General features: G+C 46.1%; 1 protein-coding gene across 5 annotated transcripts in view; it reads right to left on the bottom strand.

Annotated features, from left to right (window-relative positions):
- PHF20 (PHD finger protein 20) overlaps positions 1-18221 on the bottom strand; it is a 360572-nt gene that overhangs the window by 26894 nt on the left and 315457 nt on the right. For 4 of the 5 annotated variants that reach the window (XM_063960151.1, XM_063960150.1, XM_063960147.1 and 1 more), the window contains 2 exons: positions 11908-12103; positions 2073-2466 (listed from right to left, as the gene is read on the bottom strand). In XM_063960151.1, coding sequence (XP_063816221.1) covers positions 2073-2466; positions 11908-12103 — 590 coding nt within the window. The remainder of the gene's footprint in view (positions 1-2072; positions 2467-11907; positions 12104-18221) is intronic. The other variant, XM_063960149.1, reaches the window with a different exon arrangement.

The following is an 18221-nucleotide window of genomic DNA, read 5'->3' on the forward strand; positions in this document are numbered from 1 at the left end:
GCTTAATTGTTCTATTTACACTATATAGCCTTGAGTATTCATTATTGTCTCTTTTGCATGCCTGCACCCTGTTTGTTCTTTGTGATACTATCACGTCTCTGGTCTTTCCTTCACAGCGGCTTCTGGTCGGGTGTTTACTGTTTCTCTGACGTCGCCTAGCAACCTGTCTATGCGACGTCCATCTGACGCGTCATCTCCCTGCGCGGTCCGGCGTCCACGGCGGGTCCCGGAGCGGCAGCACTTCCTCTGGGTGGGTGGTGTTCTCTTCTATTTAAGGTGAGTCTTTTACACTTTTTACACACGCTTCCACACATCTTGAAAAAAGGGGTTAAAATCCCCGAAACGTCGATGTAGTGGCTTTGATGTTTAAAAAATAACCTACTTTTTGACAAGACCTCGAGTGCCGCAGCCTTCTTTTATTTACTATATATATATATATATATATATATATATATATATATATATATATATATATATATATATATATATATATTTTTTTTTTTTTTAATTCTAACGGTCAACAACTGTCACTGCTAAATAAAATTAATAAATACCTACTACTAACAGTCATGGCAGTCGAGAGCCACGCTGGGCCCAGGTACTTTTCAAGGAGCGTGGCCCAATGACAGAAGGTGTGGTCATGTACCCTTAGAAAAAAAAATACTGAAAAAAAATAGTATTTTAAGCACCTCCATAGCCACACTGCAGCCCAGTACACAGCAGAGTGTGCTGGGCTGAGGAAAAGAGCTGCAGCTGCCAGGTAAGGGGGACTGGGCCCCTACTGGACCCTCACTGGGCCCCTCCATCAGACCTGGGCCCGGGTAATTTGTACCCTCTCACCCCCTCTCTCGACACCGCTGCTAACAGTATTTGAACGCTATGGCGGTAAGCTAATTTTAACTCACATTTAAAATAAAAAAAATATATATAATAAAATAAAAAATTTTTTTACCCGAGGATGGATGAGTTAAATAAGTTATATTTAAATTAAATGTTATAAATTAAAGGACACCTAAATGTTTTTTAAGAAAACACCAAAAATATATCCTCATACATTTGAGTGGGCCAGAAACACTCCTTTTTCTTCATTTTTTTTATTTTTATTAACTACTGCCAAACTGCACACTCCAATCCATACGTTTTCCTATTTTTCCTGCTTCCAACACATCAACTTGAAGAAGACTGTTCACTTGTCACCTAATATGTCATGACCAGTGCCATTGTATGCGATAAGTTATGCAAATCACCTCACGTCAGTAGTTTTAAACTTATGGCTGATCGGTGCACAGTTCATACACTGGCTTGGCGATGTGCTTTTATAATGTAAAAAGACAACTGGAACCTGATTTTTAATATGAATTTAAAAATGACAGGCTGCTTAGCACTAAAAGAATCCAGCACATGGTTGTGAACATAAGGATTAGGTTGCAATTCAATTGTTTTGGGCATATAAAAATCTTGTCTAACGGGACTGTTTAGACGCCCAAATTGTCACTATTCATTTGTTGTTTGAGCGCCCATGCACATTGCACGTGTTGAGCCCAAACAGCCAGGGTTTAGCAGCGTAAAACGGCTAAACCAGTCTAAACTTCTGCTTTGGCCGTCCAAACGCCCGTTTGGATGCCCAAAGTGCCAGGTTTGGACACATTTTTTCTTGCACCTCAGGAGGCTACGAAAAAAAGATGTGTCCTCCGCGGCCCCCTTAACAATATGAAAATATTATTGCTGCCATTGGACGCCCTCTAGTGTGGCGTATGCTAATAGAAATGATCATAGATTAATTATAATAAGCTTCACAGAGAAGATATCCTACTGTGACATGGCTAAGGGATGTATTTCTCAAATTACCACGTTTGAGAATGAAACAGAAAGGAAAGAGGAGGTATAGACACAAATACCATTTTTATGTATCCAGTCCTTACAATAATGTTTCCTCTTAAAGAGAATGAATTATAAAAATCCAATAGAAGAGCTATTTTAAGCTAAACAGAAGACTTCTCACTCTTAAGTAAACAAATTCCTCCATTAATAAAAAAAAACCAAGCAAAAACTGGATCTTTATATGAACTTACCTTACAGTAATTATGCTTGGACTCACTCTCGGTCTTTAGCAATTCTCTGTCTAACTCCCATCCAAGCCTTTCTGCAATGGAATCTTCCCTGCTTTGCCGTATTCGATCTACTCCACCATCCAATGACGAACTCCGTGTTTCTACAACCAGTCTCTGCTCTACTGCAGGGTAATAGGTCCGAGGTTTTTGGTAACAGTGCTCACTGGTGATATAAGATTCCTCCACATAAGGTATAGATGAAGGTTTATCCACTGCACCATTGTAAGTCCTGTAGTTAGTGGAGTCTGCTTTGCAGGAGTTCTCCTCCATGCTTTGTCTAAGGTAACATTTGTTGTTCATCATACGCTGCTTCCACGGCTGACCCCAGAATTTAAGGTCTGGATGCTCCTTGCTTCTGTGTAAAATATGTTTGCGTTAGTGGTCTGTACATTACCAAGAAATAGATAACTAACTTATTTAGTAAGGTACAATCTAGCACTGTGAAATGAAAGCCAAATGTGAGTAAACGAAAGTCGGATTGAGACAAAAAAGATTTATGGTACTTACTAGATAATTAGCTGTGAAATTGCAGCAATTTCCCGCGATTGCTGGTTTTACCATTTTTGCATCTTTTTTGCCACGAAAACTAAACTTTTCGCGGGTATGTGTGCTCCTGCACTTCGCCCTATTCAAATGCAAATTAGCGAACACCGGATTGGCTTGAATTAGTGCCAAAAGTAAAAAATGGGTAAATCTGTTCGTACCCGCCTAAAAAAGTTAATTCACATCGAACAACAGAATAAAAGTTTACTATTGGTTATACAAAAACGTATTTCTGGTTCTTAAGTTGGGTCAAATGGCTGTTACATGCATATCTTTAATTTTAGCAAAAAAAGTGCTAAAATCAAACTTAAATATACCTTGTACCCCAATTTCCATAATTTTGCACTTTTTCACCCCAAAAAGGACATTATTAGCCAATTAAAAATAATTAAAAACTTATAAGTGCCTAATAAGTCATTCAGGTGGCTGTCACAGGGGTTCAACTAATTTTTTTCAAACACAGCCTATAACATGTATCTTCCAAAAAACGCTCAGAAACGTTTCTTTTTTTTATGACTGAATTAACTGAATTAAGTCATTTATTTAAAGTATGTCCAAAACAAAACTTCTTAACCCCCCCCCCCAAAAAAAATAAATAAATAAAAAACCATTGGCGAAAACATAGAACATTGCGACTTCCATTTCCCAGCATCAGATCCTCTCTACAGCCCCCGAAGTTCCTCGGGAAGGTGAAGTGCTGTTTTTTGTTTGTTTGTTTTTTTACATATCCCCAGTACCTATCGTGCTGTCAATCACTGATGAAGCAGAGAGCGGCAACTGCAGGAGACTTTGCTTCCTGCAGCCACACACTGAGCTTTCTGACCAGGCAAGTGGTTAAGGACCCATATATCAGCAATCAATTGGGGCAATTTGCAGATGATTGTGCAAATAAATCTGCAATGTATAGGGTTCACAGATCTTGGGTTCAGACCAACAATCGTTTGGTATTGTTAAATCAGGTTGCCTAACAAATTGGATTTCTCAAATCAATTGGGGTTATAGATTGCTAGTATATGGTTACAATCAGCAGATTTGCAGACCGTTTCTAGTAAACTGATGAGCCTTTCAAGATTGTTAGATCTTGCTGAAAATTATCTGCAAATCACTGACTATATCTATAATGTATGGGCACAGATTGGTGGATTGGTGAATCTTTAAATTGGGAAAAAAAATCTGCAAATTGTTTTTTTGTGATTGCTGATGGAGGCCTATAGCCAGACGCTTTACCTCAGCATGTAAATAGACCCATACATCAAGATTCACAATTTTTGGGTTCCACGGATCCGGTGATTATTTTCCCCAGATATATTGTGCCCCCAATCCATTTGACTTTGCACATACATTACGGATATTTTTTAATCATTTGTAGATAATTTTCAGTTAAACAGATCTGTCAATTTTGAAAGTCTCATCAGTTTAAAAGAAACGGTCTGCAGATCTACTGATTGTTGCCCATACACTAGCAAACTACAGTCCAAGTTGATCTCTGAAATTAAACATGTTGAAAAAAATAAGATTTTACTTACCGGTAAATCTATTTCTCGTAGTCCGTAGTGGATTCTGGGGACTCCGTAAGGACCATGGGGAATAGACGGGCTCCGCAGGAGACATGGGCACTTTAAGAAAGAATTTGGATTCTGGTGTGCTCTGGCTCCTCCCTCTGTATCCCTCCTCCAGACCTCAGTTAAAGAAACTGTGCCCGGAAGAGCTGACAGTACAAGGAAAGGATTTTGGGAATCCAGGGTAAGACTCATACCAGCAAAACCAATCACACCGTATAACTTGTGATAACTTTACCCAGTTAACAGTATGAACAATAACAGAGCATCAGATAAACCCTGATGCAACTATAACATAACCCTTATTTAAGCAATAACTATATACAAGCATTGCAGAAAAAGTCCGCACTTGGGACGGGCGCCCAGCATCCACTACGGACTACGAGAAATAGATTTACCGGTAAGTAAAATCTTATTTTCTCTAACGTCCTAGTGGATGCTGGGGACTCTGTAAGGACCATGGGGAATATACCAAAGCTCCCAAACGGGCGGGAGAGTGCGGATGACTCTGCAGCACCGAATGAGCAAACGATAGGTCCTCCTCAGCCAGGGTATCAAACTTGTAGAACTTTGCAAACGTATTTGCACCTGACCAAGTAGCAGCTCGGCATAGCTGTAATGCCGAGACCCCTCGGGCAGCCGCCCAAGAAGAGCCCACCTTCCTAGTGGAATGGGCTTTCACGGATTTTGGCTGGGGCAATCCAGCCACAGAATGAGCCTGCTAAATCGTGTTACAGATCCAGCGAGCAATAGTCTGCTTTGAAGCAGGAGCACCAAGCTTGTTGGATGCATACAGGATAAACAGTGACTCCGTTTTCCTGACTCTAGCCGTTCTGGCTACATAAACTTTTAAAGCCCTGACCACATCAAGTAACTCGGAATCCTCCAAGCCACGAGTAGCTACAGGCACCACAATAGGTTGGTTCATATGAAAGGATGAGACCACTTTTGGCAGAAATTGTGGAAGTGTCCTCAATTCCGCTCTATCCATATGGAAAATCAGATATGGGCTTTTATGAGACAAAGCTGCTAATTCTGACATGCGCTTAGCCGAAGCCAAGGCTAATAGCATGACCACCTTCCACGTGAGGTATTTCAACGCCACTGTTGTAAGTGGTTCAAACCAGTGTGATTTCAGGAAACTCAACACCACGTTAAGATCCCAAGGTGCCACTGGAGGCACAAAGGGAGGCTGAATATGCAGCACTCCTTTCACAAACGTCTGAACTTCTGGCAGAGAAGCCAACTCCTTTTGAAAGAAAATGGAAAGGGACAAAATCTGGACCTTAATTGAGCCTAACTTCAGGCCCAAATCCACTCCTGACTGAAGGAAGTGAAGGTAACAGCCCAGCTGAAACTCCTCTGTAGGAGCATTGCTAGCCTCACACCAAGAAACATATTTTCGCCATATCCGGTGATCATGTTTACCTGTTACGTCCTTCCTAGCCTTTATCAGCGTAGGAATGACCTCCTCCGGAATACCCTTTTCTGCTAGGATCCGGTGTTCAACCGCCATGCCGTCAAACGCAGCAGCGGTAAGTCTTGGAAGAGACAGGGTCCCTGTTGCAACAGGTCCTGTCTTAGAGGAAGAGGCAACGGATCCTCTGGGAGCAATTCTTACAGATCTGGATACCAAGTCCTTCTTGGCCAATCTGGAACAATCTTTTTCTTATTATCCTCAGTACCTTGGGTATGAGAGGAAGAGGAGGAAATACATAGACCGACTGGAACACCCACGGTGTCACCAGGGCGTCTACAGCTACCGCCTGAGGGTCCCTTGACCTGGCGCAATAGCTCTGTAGCTTTTTGTTGAGGCGGGACGCCATCATATCTATCTGTGGTAGTTCCCACCGACTTGTAATCTGTGTCTGCTGAGGAAGTCTGCTTCCCAGTTGTCCACTCCCGGGATGAACACTGCTGACAGTGCACTTACGCGATTCTCCGCCCAGCGAAGAATCCTGGTGGCTTCCGCCATCGCCACCCTGCTCCTTGTGCCGCCTTGTCGGTTTACATGAGCCACAGCGGTGATGTTGTCTGACTGAATCAGAACCGGTTGGTCGCGAAGCAGGGTCTCCGCTTGACGTAGGGCGTTGTATATGGCCCTTAGTTCCAGGATGTTGATGTGAAGGCAAGTCTCCTGACTTGACCACAGACCTTTGAAATTTCTTCCCTGTGTGACTGCTCCCCACCCTCGGAGGCTTGCATCCGTGGTCACCAGGACCCAGTCCTGAATGCCGAATCTGCGGCCCTCCAGAAGGTGAGCACTCTGCAGCCACCACAGGAGAGACACCCTGGCCCTGGGGGATAGGGTGATTAACCGATGCATCTGAAGATGTGATCCGGACCACTTGTCCAGGAGATCCCATTGAAAGGTCCTCGCATGGAACCTGACGAAGGGAATGGCCTCGTATGATGCCACCATCTTTCCTAGGACTCGTGTGCAGTGATGCACCGGCACTTTTTTTGGTTTTAATAGGTCTCTGACCAGTGTCATGAGTTCCTGAGCCTTCTCCATAGGGAGATAAACCCTCTTCTGGTCTGTGTCCAGAATCATGCCCAGGAAGGGCAGAAGAGTCGTAGGAATCAACTGCGACTTTGGAATATTCAGAATCCAGCCGTGCTGTCCTAACACTTCCAGAGAGCGTGCTACGCTGATCAGTAACTGCTCTCTTGACCTCGCTTTTATGAGGAGATCGTCCAAGTATGGGATAATTGTGACCCCTTGCTTCCGCAGTAGTACCATCATTTCTGCCATCACCTTGGTAAATATTCTCGGTGCCGTGGAGAGACCAAACGGCAACGTCTGAAATTGGTAATGACAATCCTGTACCACAAATCTGAGGTACGCCTGATGAGGTGGATAAATGGGGACATGAAGGTATGCATCCTTTATGTCCAGAGACACCATAAAATCCCCCTCTTCCAGGCTTGCAATGACCGCTCTGAGCGATTCCATCTTGAACTTGAACCTTTTCAGGTATATGTTCAGAGATTTTAAATTTAATATGGGTCTGACCGTACCGTCCGGTTTCGGTACCACAAACATGGTCGAATAATAACCCTTCCCTTGCTGAAGGAGGCGAACCTTGACCACCACCTGCTGAAGATACAATTTGTGAACTGCAGCTAACACTACTTTCCTCTCTAATGGGGAAGCTGGCAGGGCCGATTTGAAGAATCGGTGAGGGGGCATCTCTTCGAATTCCAGCTTGTATCCCGGAGACACAATCTCTATTGCCCAGGGATCCACCTGGGAGTGAACCCACTTGTGGCTGAAATTTCGGAGACGCGCCCCCACCGGGCCTAGCTCCGCCTGTGGAGCCCCAGCGTCATGCGGTGGATTTAGTGGAAGCCGGGGAGGACTTCTGTTCCTGGGAACTAGCTGTGTTGTGCAGCTTCCTTCCTCTGCCCCTGGCAAGAAAGGACGCACCTCGGACTTTCTTGCCTTTTTGTGATCGAAAGGACTGCATTTGGTAATACGGTGCTTTCTTAGGTTGTGAGGGAACATATGGCAAAAAATTTGACTTTCCAGCAGTAGCTGTGGAGACCAGGTCCGAGAGACCCTCCCCAAACAGTTCCTCACCCTTGTAAGGTAAAACCTCCATGTGCCTTTTTGAGTCGGCATCGCCTGTCCATTGCCGAGCCCACATGACCCTTCTGGCAGAAATCGACATAGCATTTATTCTAGAGCCCAGTAGGCTGTCTCTTTGAGCAGCTCTCATATATAGGACAGCGTCTTTTATATGCCCCAGGGTCATTAATATAGTATCCTTGTCTAAGGTATCAAGTTCCTCAGACAAGGTATCCGTCCACGCTGCTACAGCACTACACACCCAGGCCGACGCAATTGCCGGCCTTAGTAAGGTACCTGAATGTGTATAAATGGACTTCAGGGTACCCTCCTGCTTTCTATCCGCAGCATCTTTTAGGGTGGCCGTATCCTGTGACGGCAGGGCTACCCTCTTGGATAAGCGTGTTAGAGCTTTGTCCACCCTAGGGGAGGATTCCCAGCGTAACCTGTCTGTTGGCTGGAAGGGATACGCCATTAGCATCCTCTTGGAAATCTGCAGTTTTTTATCTGGAGATTCCCAAGCCTTTTCACATAACTCATTTAGCTCATGTGAAGGGGGAAAGGTCACCTCCTGCCTTTTTTCCCCATACATATGAACCCTCTTGTCAGGGACTGGGGTTTCCTCTGTGATATGCAACACATCCTTCATTGCTATAATCATATAACGGATGGCTTTAGCCAATTTAGGCTGTAACTTTGCATCATCGTAATCGACACTGGAGTCAGAATCCATGTCGGTATCTGTGTCAACAATTTGGGATAGTGGGCGCTTCTGAGACCCTGACGGCCTCTGCGACATCGGATCAGGCATGGGTTGAGACCCTGACTGTCCTAAGGTTTCGGCTTTATCCAACCTTTTATGCAAGGAATTAACATTATCATTTAAAACCTTCCACATATCCATCCAATCAGGGTCGGCGCCGTCGGCGGAGACCCCACATTCATTTGCTCCCGCTCTGCTTCCACATAGCCTTCCTCGTCAAACATGTCGACACAAGCGCATCGACACACCACAAACACACAAGGGATGCTCTTTTTTGAAGACAGTTCCCCCACAAGGCCCTTTGGAGAGAGAGAGAGTATGCCAGCACACACCCCAGCGCTATATGTCCCAGGAATCACACAGTAACTTAGTGTTAACCCAGTAGCTGCAGTATATTATGTTTTTGTGCCAAATTTATGTGCCCCCCCCTCTCTTTTTACCCTCTTCTACCGTGAATCTGCAGGGGAGAGCCTGGGGAGCTTCCTCTCAGCGGAGCTGTGGAGAGAAAATGGCGCTGGTGAGTGCTGAGGAAGAAGCCCCGCCCCCTCAGCGACGGGCTTCTGTCCCGCGTTTCTGTACACTATTATGGCGGGGGCTCATACATATATACAGTGCCCAACTGTATATATGTGTAACTTTTGCCAAGAGGTCTCTAATTGCTGCCCAGGGCGCCCCCCCCCCCCTGCACCCTACAGTGACCGGAGTATGTGGGTGTAGTGTGGGAGCAATGGCGCACAGCTGCAGTGCTGTGCGCTACCTCAGTGAAGACTGGAGTCTTCTGCCGCCGATTTCGAAGTCTTCTTGCTTCTATCACCCGGCTTCTGTCTTCCGGCTCTGCGAGGGGGACGGCGGCGCGGCTCCAGGATCGGACGACAAAGGGTGAGATCCTGTGTACGATCCCTCTGGAGCTAATGGGGTCCAGTAGCCTAAGAAGCAGGACCTATCTTCAGAGAGTAGGGCTGCTTCTCTCCCCTCAGTCCCACGATGCAGGGAGCCTGTTGCCAGCAGATCTCCCTGAAAATAAAATACCTAACAAAATACTTTCTTATAGCAAGCTCAGGAGAGCTCACTAAGTAGCACCCAGCTCGTCCGGGCACAGATTCAAACTGAGGTCTGGAGGAGGGACATAGAGGGAGGAGCCAGAGCACACCAGAATCCAAATTCTTTCTTAAAGTGCCCATGTCTCCTGCGGAGCCCGTCTATTCCCCATGGTCCTTACGGAGTCCCCAGCATCCACTAGGACGTTAGAGAAACCTGATTTAACATTCCCAATCGATTTCTGCCCAATATCTGAGATCTGTGAATCCCATACATTGCCGATTTATTGACACAATCATCTGCAAACCTCAGCTTGTCCCAACTGACTGCTGATATATGGGCCCCTTTACCTTTTTACTGAGGGTAGATACCGAGCGTATCTGCCCATACACTGTCAACCCTCTCGGATAGGGAGAGAGAAGGGCTTATTGCCGATAATCCAGCCACCCCTCATCCGTATACTTATGTGGTGTCGTCCAGTCACCTCCTAGATGCAGCTTTTGGATTCTGTAACTCCACCACTGTGCATCCTGGGTAATCTCCACCTAGTGGTTCTTTGCCAGCGTTTGCAACTTGTGCTGCTGGCGGTGTGCAGGCACCTGGCTGCATCCCCCTGCTACTGTGAACCTCACTGCGAATCCCTCCCTCCATGCACCAGCTATACGCATCCATACCTCACTAAGAGCTCTATTCATGTAGCCGGAGAGGTGAGTATACATGAATTGCTACTTATCTAAGCTATATATTGCATCAAACTGATGCAATCTATAGTAACAAAAACCCCCATGTGTAATGAAATGTCCCCCAGATGTAGGAAGAGAAAACACCCTTGCATCTTTGAACATGAAAAAAAGAGTTAGCAGGTAAAGAGGATAGAGCGATAGCAACATAATAGACCAGGCATGTCAAACTCAAAATCCCAACTGGACCGAATAATCAAAGTCTAAGGGGGAGATTCAACTGTTAGGAAAAAACAGACGCCCAACTGACTTTTCAATCTAAAAGACAGGAAAAAACAGACACCCAACCGACTTTTTAAACATTTGAATTCCCCCCTAAGTCTTGTGTGGGCCGCAAGAAAAAGAAAGTCTATAATGCAATTTTTAAAGGGTTATTAGAAAAACCAGAAAACATTTATTTTAATTTACATCTCTTTGCTGTCAACTTTCCAATAACTGTGTGGTCCCCTCACACCTATACAATTTAAGAATACATATATCAGTGTGTGCTAGGGGCTGTTATTCCCCCTCATATATTTAAGTGCGGTACTCTCTCCCCTATATAATAATGCCATATTTCAGTGTGTGCCAGAAGCGTTTATTCCCCCTCATCCACAAAAGTGCGGTCCTCTCTCCCCTATATAATACCATATTTCAGTGTGTGCCAGGAACGGTTATTCCCCTCATATAAAAAAATGCGGTCGTCTCTCACCTATATAGTAATACTACTACTTATATAGGAGCTGTTATTGCCCCTCATATATATTTATACATGTGCCCCCAGCAGTGCGCTCAATGCTTTTTTCATGGCTCTACTAGCGCCGCCGCCTCCGCTGGTCACGCTGTTGTCCGAGGGTCTCATCTGGCGCGGGTAAGTGGAATCAAGTGCCGGTTCGTTAGCCAATGAAAGCTCGTAGCCCGGCAGCCAATCAAGAGCCGCTGCTGCCGGTCCACGAGCTCTGATTGTCCCACGAACCGGAATTTTATTTGAAATAGCAGAAGGCCGCCTTAGCCCTAGGTGTTCGGCGCGCAACCCGCGAGCCGCAAATGCAGGCAGCAGGGCTGCATGCGGACCGCGAGTTTGACACCTCTGTAATAGACGGACATTTTCGTGAAAGGTCTCTATTTTTCAAAAATCATGCACTTTTCATCTTTAAAGCATTTCAGTCTAATGACATCATAATAGCATAGTAGGAATTAGTAGTGGAATTAGATCCTATAGGATAGACTGAGGGAATTCAGGTCAAAGCTATATGCTGCCATGCCTGGTTACACACACATCATTTACAACAGAGCAGGCAACAAACGTTTTCCTTCGCACCTCCAATACTTGCGACGCACAGGGACATGATGTGCCGTCCCAAAATGGCACATTGCTTTGAATTAAATGCCTTCTATTATTAGTTCTGCCAACAAAATAGCTGCCTCCATTTAGGCAAGATGTCGGTAAGCTTTTAAAGAATATTTGTACTGTTAAGAATGACATTTTAAATTAATAATGAATGAATAATTGACAAACAAGGCACGGCAAACCTGTCTCGACAGGTCATATCATGACCTGTGCATACTATTGTCCCATGACAATACACAATAATGTACTCACTGCAATATGCTCATCTTCAGCTGTAGCCCATGCAAAACCTCAATAACACGCTGCACATCTCCCAAGAGTTGGTGTGTGGCCACAATTTTCTTTGCATTCTGATGAGAATAGTTTTCCTCTAGAAATGACAAACCATGCATGTGACCTTCATTCAGCCACTCTTTGTCATACCAGTACTTCAGACTCAGGCGCTGACCTGCAAGAAAGCAAGAGAGTCAAATGCTTGATAAAACAAATAACAAATTAATCCTGCAAGCAGTCTACTCTCTCAAGTACATTTTACTTCTGTTCCAACAGGTACAAAGCTGAACAGGACTGTCTGAGAATAATGGGACTCATTCACTGTAGTAAGATTTATAGGAAACTTACTTTTGGAAAAATGGGTGTTGATAAGTGGAGAAGGAGGGTGTCAACAGTTTTGATATTTTGGTTAATCATGTAGCAAATATCTAAGAGTTACTATAAAGTTGACTTGACACACTCACTTTAATTTGTTTGTAGAATTTTACTGCAAAACCTGGAACATTTGCAAACTAAAGACTAACTGATGCCACAGTTGGACAGCAACAATATCTGGGCCCTTCTATGAAAATAAGGCATTAGAATAAAAAGAAACATCCCCCCAAACTAAGGCTGTATAAAAGATGGGGACCACTCAGCTTGCTTCAGAAAAGGGGATTCATGTTCAAACCGGTTAAATCCTTTTTTTGGAATCCATAGGGGTCACAATCTTATACACTGGGTATAAGTGGCTAGCTGGATTCTGGGTACAAATAGTCAAGTTCCTCTACCCAGCAGCCCAGGTTCCCTCTCCCCTACACCCCACCCCCAGGCTAGAGGGGTCTACTACGATATCCCAACTGTCCGGATCCCGGCGCCCAGCAGTGGGGCGCGTGCAGAAAAGAGCCCCTTGCGGGCACGGTGGCGCTATTTATTCTCCCTCCAGAGGTGCCGTGACACCCCAAGAGGGAGAATAGTTGTCATATCCCGGCGCCGGTATGCTGAGCGCCAGGAACCCGACAGCCATCGAATGCCTCCCACCGAGAGGGCCAGTTAAGTTAATCCCAAGCCATGGATCGAGAGGAAGGAGAAGGAATACAGGCACACACTCCATTCAAAATACACAGTGGAGGTAAAAAAATAAGAATTTACTTACCGATAATTCTATTTCTCATAGTCCGTAGTGGATGCTGGGACTCCGTAAGGACCATGGGGAATAGCGGCTCCGCAGGAGACTGGGCACAAAAGTAAAAGCTTGAACTAGCTGGTGTGCACTGGCTCCTCCCCCTATGACCCTCCTCCAAGCCTCAGTTAGGATACTGTGCCCGGACGAGCGTACATAATAAGGAAGGATATTGAATCCCGGGTAAGACTCATACCAGCCACACCAATCACACCGTACAACCTGTGATCTGAACCCAGTTAACAGTATGATAAACGAAGGAGCCTCTGAAAAGATGGCTCACAACAATAATAACCCGAATTTTGTAACAATAACTATATACAAGTATTGCAGACAATCCGCACTTGGGATGGGCGCCCAGCATCCACTACGGACTATGAGAAATAGAATTATCGGTAAGTAAATTCTTATTTTCTCTAACGTCCTAAGTGGATGCTGGGACTCCGTAAGGACCATGGGGATTATACCAAAGCTCCCAAACGGGCGGGAGTGTGCGGATGACTCTGCAGCACCGAATGAGAGAACTCCAGGTCCTCCTCAGCCAGGGTATCAAATTTGTAGAATTTAGCAAACGTGTTTGCCCCTGACCAAGTAGCTGCTCGGCAAAGTTGTAAAGCCGAGACCCCTCGGGCAGCCGCCCAAGATGAGCCCACCTTCCTTGTGGAATGGGCTTTTACAGATTTTGGCTGTGGCAGGCCTGCCACAGAATGCGCAAGCTGAATTGTACTACAAATCCAACGAGCAATCGTCTGCTTAGAAGCAGGAGCACCCAGCTTGTTGGGTGCATACAGGATAAACAGCGAGTCAGATTTCCTGACTCCAGCCGTCCTGGAAATATATATTTTGAGGGCCCTGACTACGTCCAGTAACTTGGAGTCCTCCAAACCCTAGTAGCCGCAGGCACCACAATAGGCTGGTTCACGTGAAACGCTGAAACCACCTTTGGGAGAAATTGAGGACGAGTCCTCAATTCTGCCCTATCCGTGTGAAAAATCAGGTAAGGGCTTTTATAAGATAAAGCCGCCAATTCTGAGACACGCCTGGCTGAAGCCAGGGCTAACAGCATTACCACCTTCCATGTGAGATATTTTAATTCCACAGTGGTGAGTGGTTCAAACCAATGTGATTTTAGGAACCCCAAAACCACATTGAGATCCCAAGGTGCCACCGGGGGCACAAAAGGAGGCTGTATATGCAGTACCCCTTTGACAAACGTCTGGACTTCAGGCACTGAAGCCAGTTCTTTTTGGAAGAAAATCGACAGGGCCGAAATTTGAACTTTAATGGACCCTAATTTTAGGCCCATAGACAGTCCTGTTTGCAGGAAATGTAGGAAGCGACCCAGTTGAAATTCCTCTGTAGGGGCCTCATTGGCCTCACACCACGCAACATATTTTCGCCAAATGCGGTGATAATGTTTTGCGGTTACATCTTTCCTGGCCTTTATCAGGGTAGGGATGACTTCTTCTGGAATGCCTTTTTCCTTCAGGATCCGGCGTTCAACCGCCATGCCGTCAAACGCAGCCGCGGTAAGTCTTGGAACAGACAAGGTCCCTGCTGGAGCAGGTCCTTTCTTAGAGGTAGAGGCCACGGGTCCTCCGTGAGCATCTCTTGAAGTTCCGGGTACCAAGTCCTTCTTGGCCAATCCGGAACCACGAGTATAGTTCTTACTCCTCTCCTTTTTATGATTCTCAGTACTTTTGGTATGAGAGGCAGAGGAGGGAACACATACACTGACTGGTACACCCATGGTGTTACCAGAGCGTCCACCGCTATTGCCTGAGGGTCCCTTGACCTGGCGCAATATCTGTCCAGTTTTTTGTTGAGACGGGACGCCATCATGTCCACCTTTGGTTTTTCCCAACGGTTTACCATCTCTTGGAAGACTTCTGGATGAAGATCCCCACTCCCCCGGGTGAAGGTCGTGTCTGCTGAGGAAGTCCGCTTCCCAGTTGTCCACTCCCGGAATGAACACTGCTGACAGTGCTATCACATGATTCTCCGCCCAGCGAAGAATCCTTGCAGCTTCTGCCATCGCCCTCCTGCTTCTCGTGCCGCCCTGTCTGTTTACGTGGGCGACTGACGTGATGTTGTCCGATTGGATCAATACCGCCTGACCCTGAAGCAGGGGTTTTGCTTGACTTAGGGCATTGTAAATGGCCCTTAGTTCCAGAATGTTTATATGAAGAGATGTCTCCAGGCTTGACCACAAGCCCTGGAAATTTTGTCCCTGTGTGACTGCTCCCCAGCCTCTCAGGCTGGCATCTGTGGTCACCAGGATCCAATCCTGAATGCCGAATCTGCGGCCCTCTAGTAGATGAGCACTCTGCAGCCACCACAGAAGAGACACCCTTGTCCTTGGCGACAGGGTTATCCGCTGATGCATCTGAAGATGCGATCCGGACCATTTGTCCAGAAGATCCCACTGAAACGTTCTTGCATGGAATCTTCCAAATGGAATCGCTTCGTAAGAAGCCACCATTTTTCCCAGGACCCTCGTGCACTGATGCACTGACACCTGGCCTGGTTTTAGGAGATTCCTGACTAGCTCGGATAACTCCCTGGCCTTCTCCTCTGGGAGAAACACCTTTTTCTGGACTGTGTCCAGAATCATTCCTAGGAACAGGAGACGTGTCGTTGGAATCAGCTGCGATTTTGGAATATTTAGGATCCACCCGTGCTGACGTAACACTAACTGAGATAGTGCTACTCCGACTTCTAACTGTTCCCTGGACCTAGCCCTTATCAGGAGATCGTCCAAGTAAGGGATAATTAAAACGCCTTTTCTTCGAAGAAGAATCATCATTTCGGCCATTACCTTGGTAAAGACCCGAGGTGCCGTGGACAACCCAAACGGCAGCGTCTGAAACTGATAATGACAGTTTTGTACTACAAACCTGAGGTACCCTTGGTGAGAAGGGTAGATTGGGACGTGGAGATAAGCATCTTTGATGTCAAGAGACACCATATAGTCCCCTTCTTCCAGGTTTGCTATCACTGCTCTGAGTGACTCCATCTTGAATTTGAACCTCTTTATGTAAGTGTTCAAGGATTTTAGATTTAAAATTGGTCTCACCGAGCCGTCCGGCTCCGGTACCACAAACAGCGTGGAATAATACCCCTTTCCCTGTTGTAGGAGAGGTACCTTGATTATCACCTGCTGGGAATACAGCTTGTGAATGGCTTCCAAAATTGCCTCCCTGTCGGAGGGAGACTTTGGTAGAGCAGACTTCAGGAACCGGCGAGGGGGAGACGTCTCGAATTCCAGTTTGTACCCCTGTGATACTACCTGCAGAATCCAGGGGTCCACTTGCGAGTGAGCCCACTGCGCGTTGAAATTTTTGAGACGGGCCCCCACCGTGTCCGAGTCCGCTTGTAAAGCCCCAGCGTCATGCTGAAGACTTGGCAGAAGCAGAAGCAGAAGCAGAGGAGGGCTTGCTGCCTGGTGCAGTCTTTTTCCTCTTCCTCTGCCCCGGGGCAGAAATGAGTGGCCTTTTGCCCGCCTGTACTTATGGGAACGAAAGGACTGAGTTTGAAAAGACGGTGTCTTTTTCTGCTGAGAGGTGACCTGGGGTAAAAAGGTGGACTTTCCGGCCGTTGCCGTGGCCACCAGGTCCGATAGACCGGCCCCAAATAACTCCTCTCCTTTAAACGGCAATACTTCCATATGTCGTTTGGAATCCGCATCCCCTGACCACGGTCGCGTCCATAACGCTCTTCTGGCAGAAATGGACATAGCACTCACTCTTGATGCCAGGGTGCAAATATCCCTCTGTGCATCACGCATATATAGTAATGCATCCTTCAAATGCTCTATAGTTAGTAATATACTGTCCCTATCCAGGGTATCAATATTTTCAGTCAGGGAATCCGACCACGCCACTCCAGCACTGCACATCCAGGCTGATGCGATTGCTGGTCGCAGTATAACACCAGTATGTGTGTATATACCCTTCAGGATATTTTCCAGCCTTCTATCCGCTGGTTCTTTGAGGGCGGCCGTATCAGGAGACGGTAACGCTACTTGTTTAGATAAACGTGTGAGCGCTTTATCTACTTTAGGGGGTGTTTCCCAACGCGCCCTAACCTCTGGCGGGAAAGGGTATAGTGCCAATAATTTATTAGAGATTAGCACTTTTTTATCGGGGGAAACCCACACTTTATCACACACCTCATTTAATTCATCTGACTCAGGAGAAGCTACTGGTAGTTTTTTTTACTCCCCACATAATACCCTTCTTTGTGGTACTTGTAGTGTCAGAAATGTTCAATGCCTCCTTCATTGCCGTGATCATGCAACGTGTGGCCCTACTGGACATTACGTTTGTCTCCTCACCGTCGACACTGGACTCAGTATCCGTGTCTGTGTCGACCCACTGAGGTAACGGGCGTTTTATCACCCCTGACGGTGTCTGAGACGCCTGGACAGGCACTAATTGATTTGTCGGCTGTCTCATGTCGTCAACAGTTTTTTGTAAAGTGCTGACATTGTCACGTAGTTCTTTAAATACAACCATCCAGTCAGGTGTCGACTCCCTAGGGGGTGACATCACTAATACAGGCAATTGCTCTGCTTCCACATCATTTTCCTCCTCATACATGACGACACAATCGTACCGACACCCAGCACACACACAGGGAATGCTCTGATAGAGGACAGGACCCCACTAGCCCTTTGGGGAGACAGAGGGAGAGTTTGCCAGCACACACCAGAGCGCTATATATATATATATATATATATATATATATATATATATATATATATATATATATATATATATAGGGATAACCTTATATAAGTGTTACTCCCTTTTATAGCTGCTGTTTATAATTTAGCTGCCAATAGTGCCCCCCCTCTCTCGTTTTTACCCTGATTCTGTAGGGACTGCAGGGGAGAGTCAGGGAGCCGTCCTTCCAGCGGAACTGTGAGGGAAAATGGCGCTTGTGTGCTGAGGAGATAGGCTCCGCCCCTTCACGACGGCCTTATCTCCCGCTTTTTTCTGGAAAACTGGCAGGGGTTAAATACATCCATATAGCCCAGGAGCTATATGTGATGTATTTCTTTTGCCATCCTAAGGTATTTCTGTTTTTTATTGCGTCTCAGGGCGCTCCCCCCCAGCGCCCTGCACCC

This window comes from Pseudophryne corroboree, chromosome 3, assembly GCF_028390025.1.
Source record: "Pseudophryne corroboree isolate aPseCor3 chromosome 3, aPseCor3.hap2, whole genome shotgun sequence".
NCBI lineage: Eukaryota > Metazoa > Chordata > Amphibia > Anura > Myobatrachidae > Pseudophryne > Pseudophryne corroboree.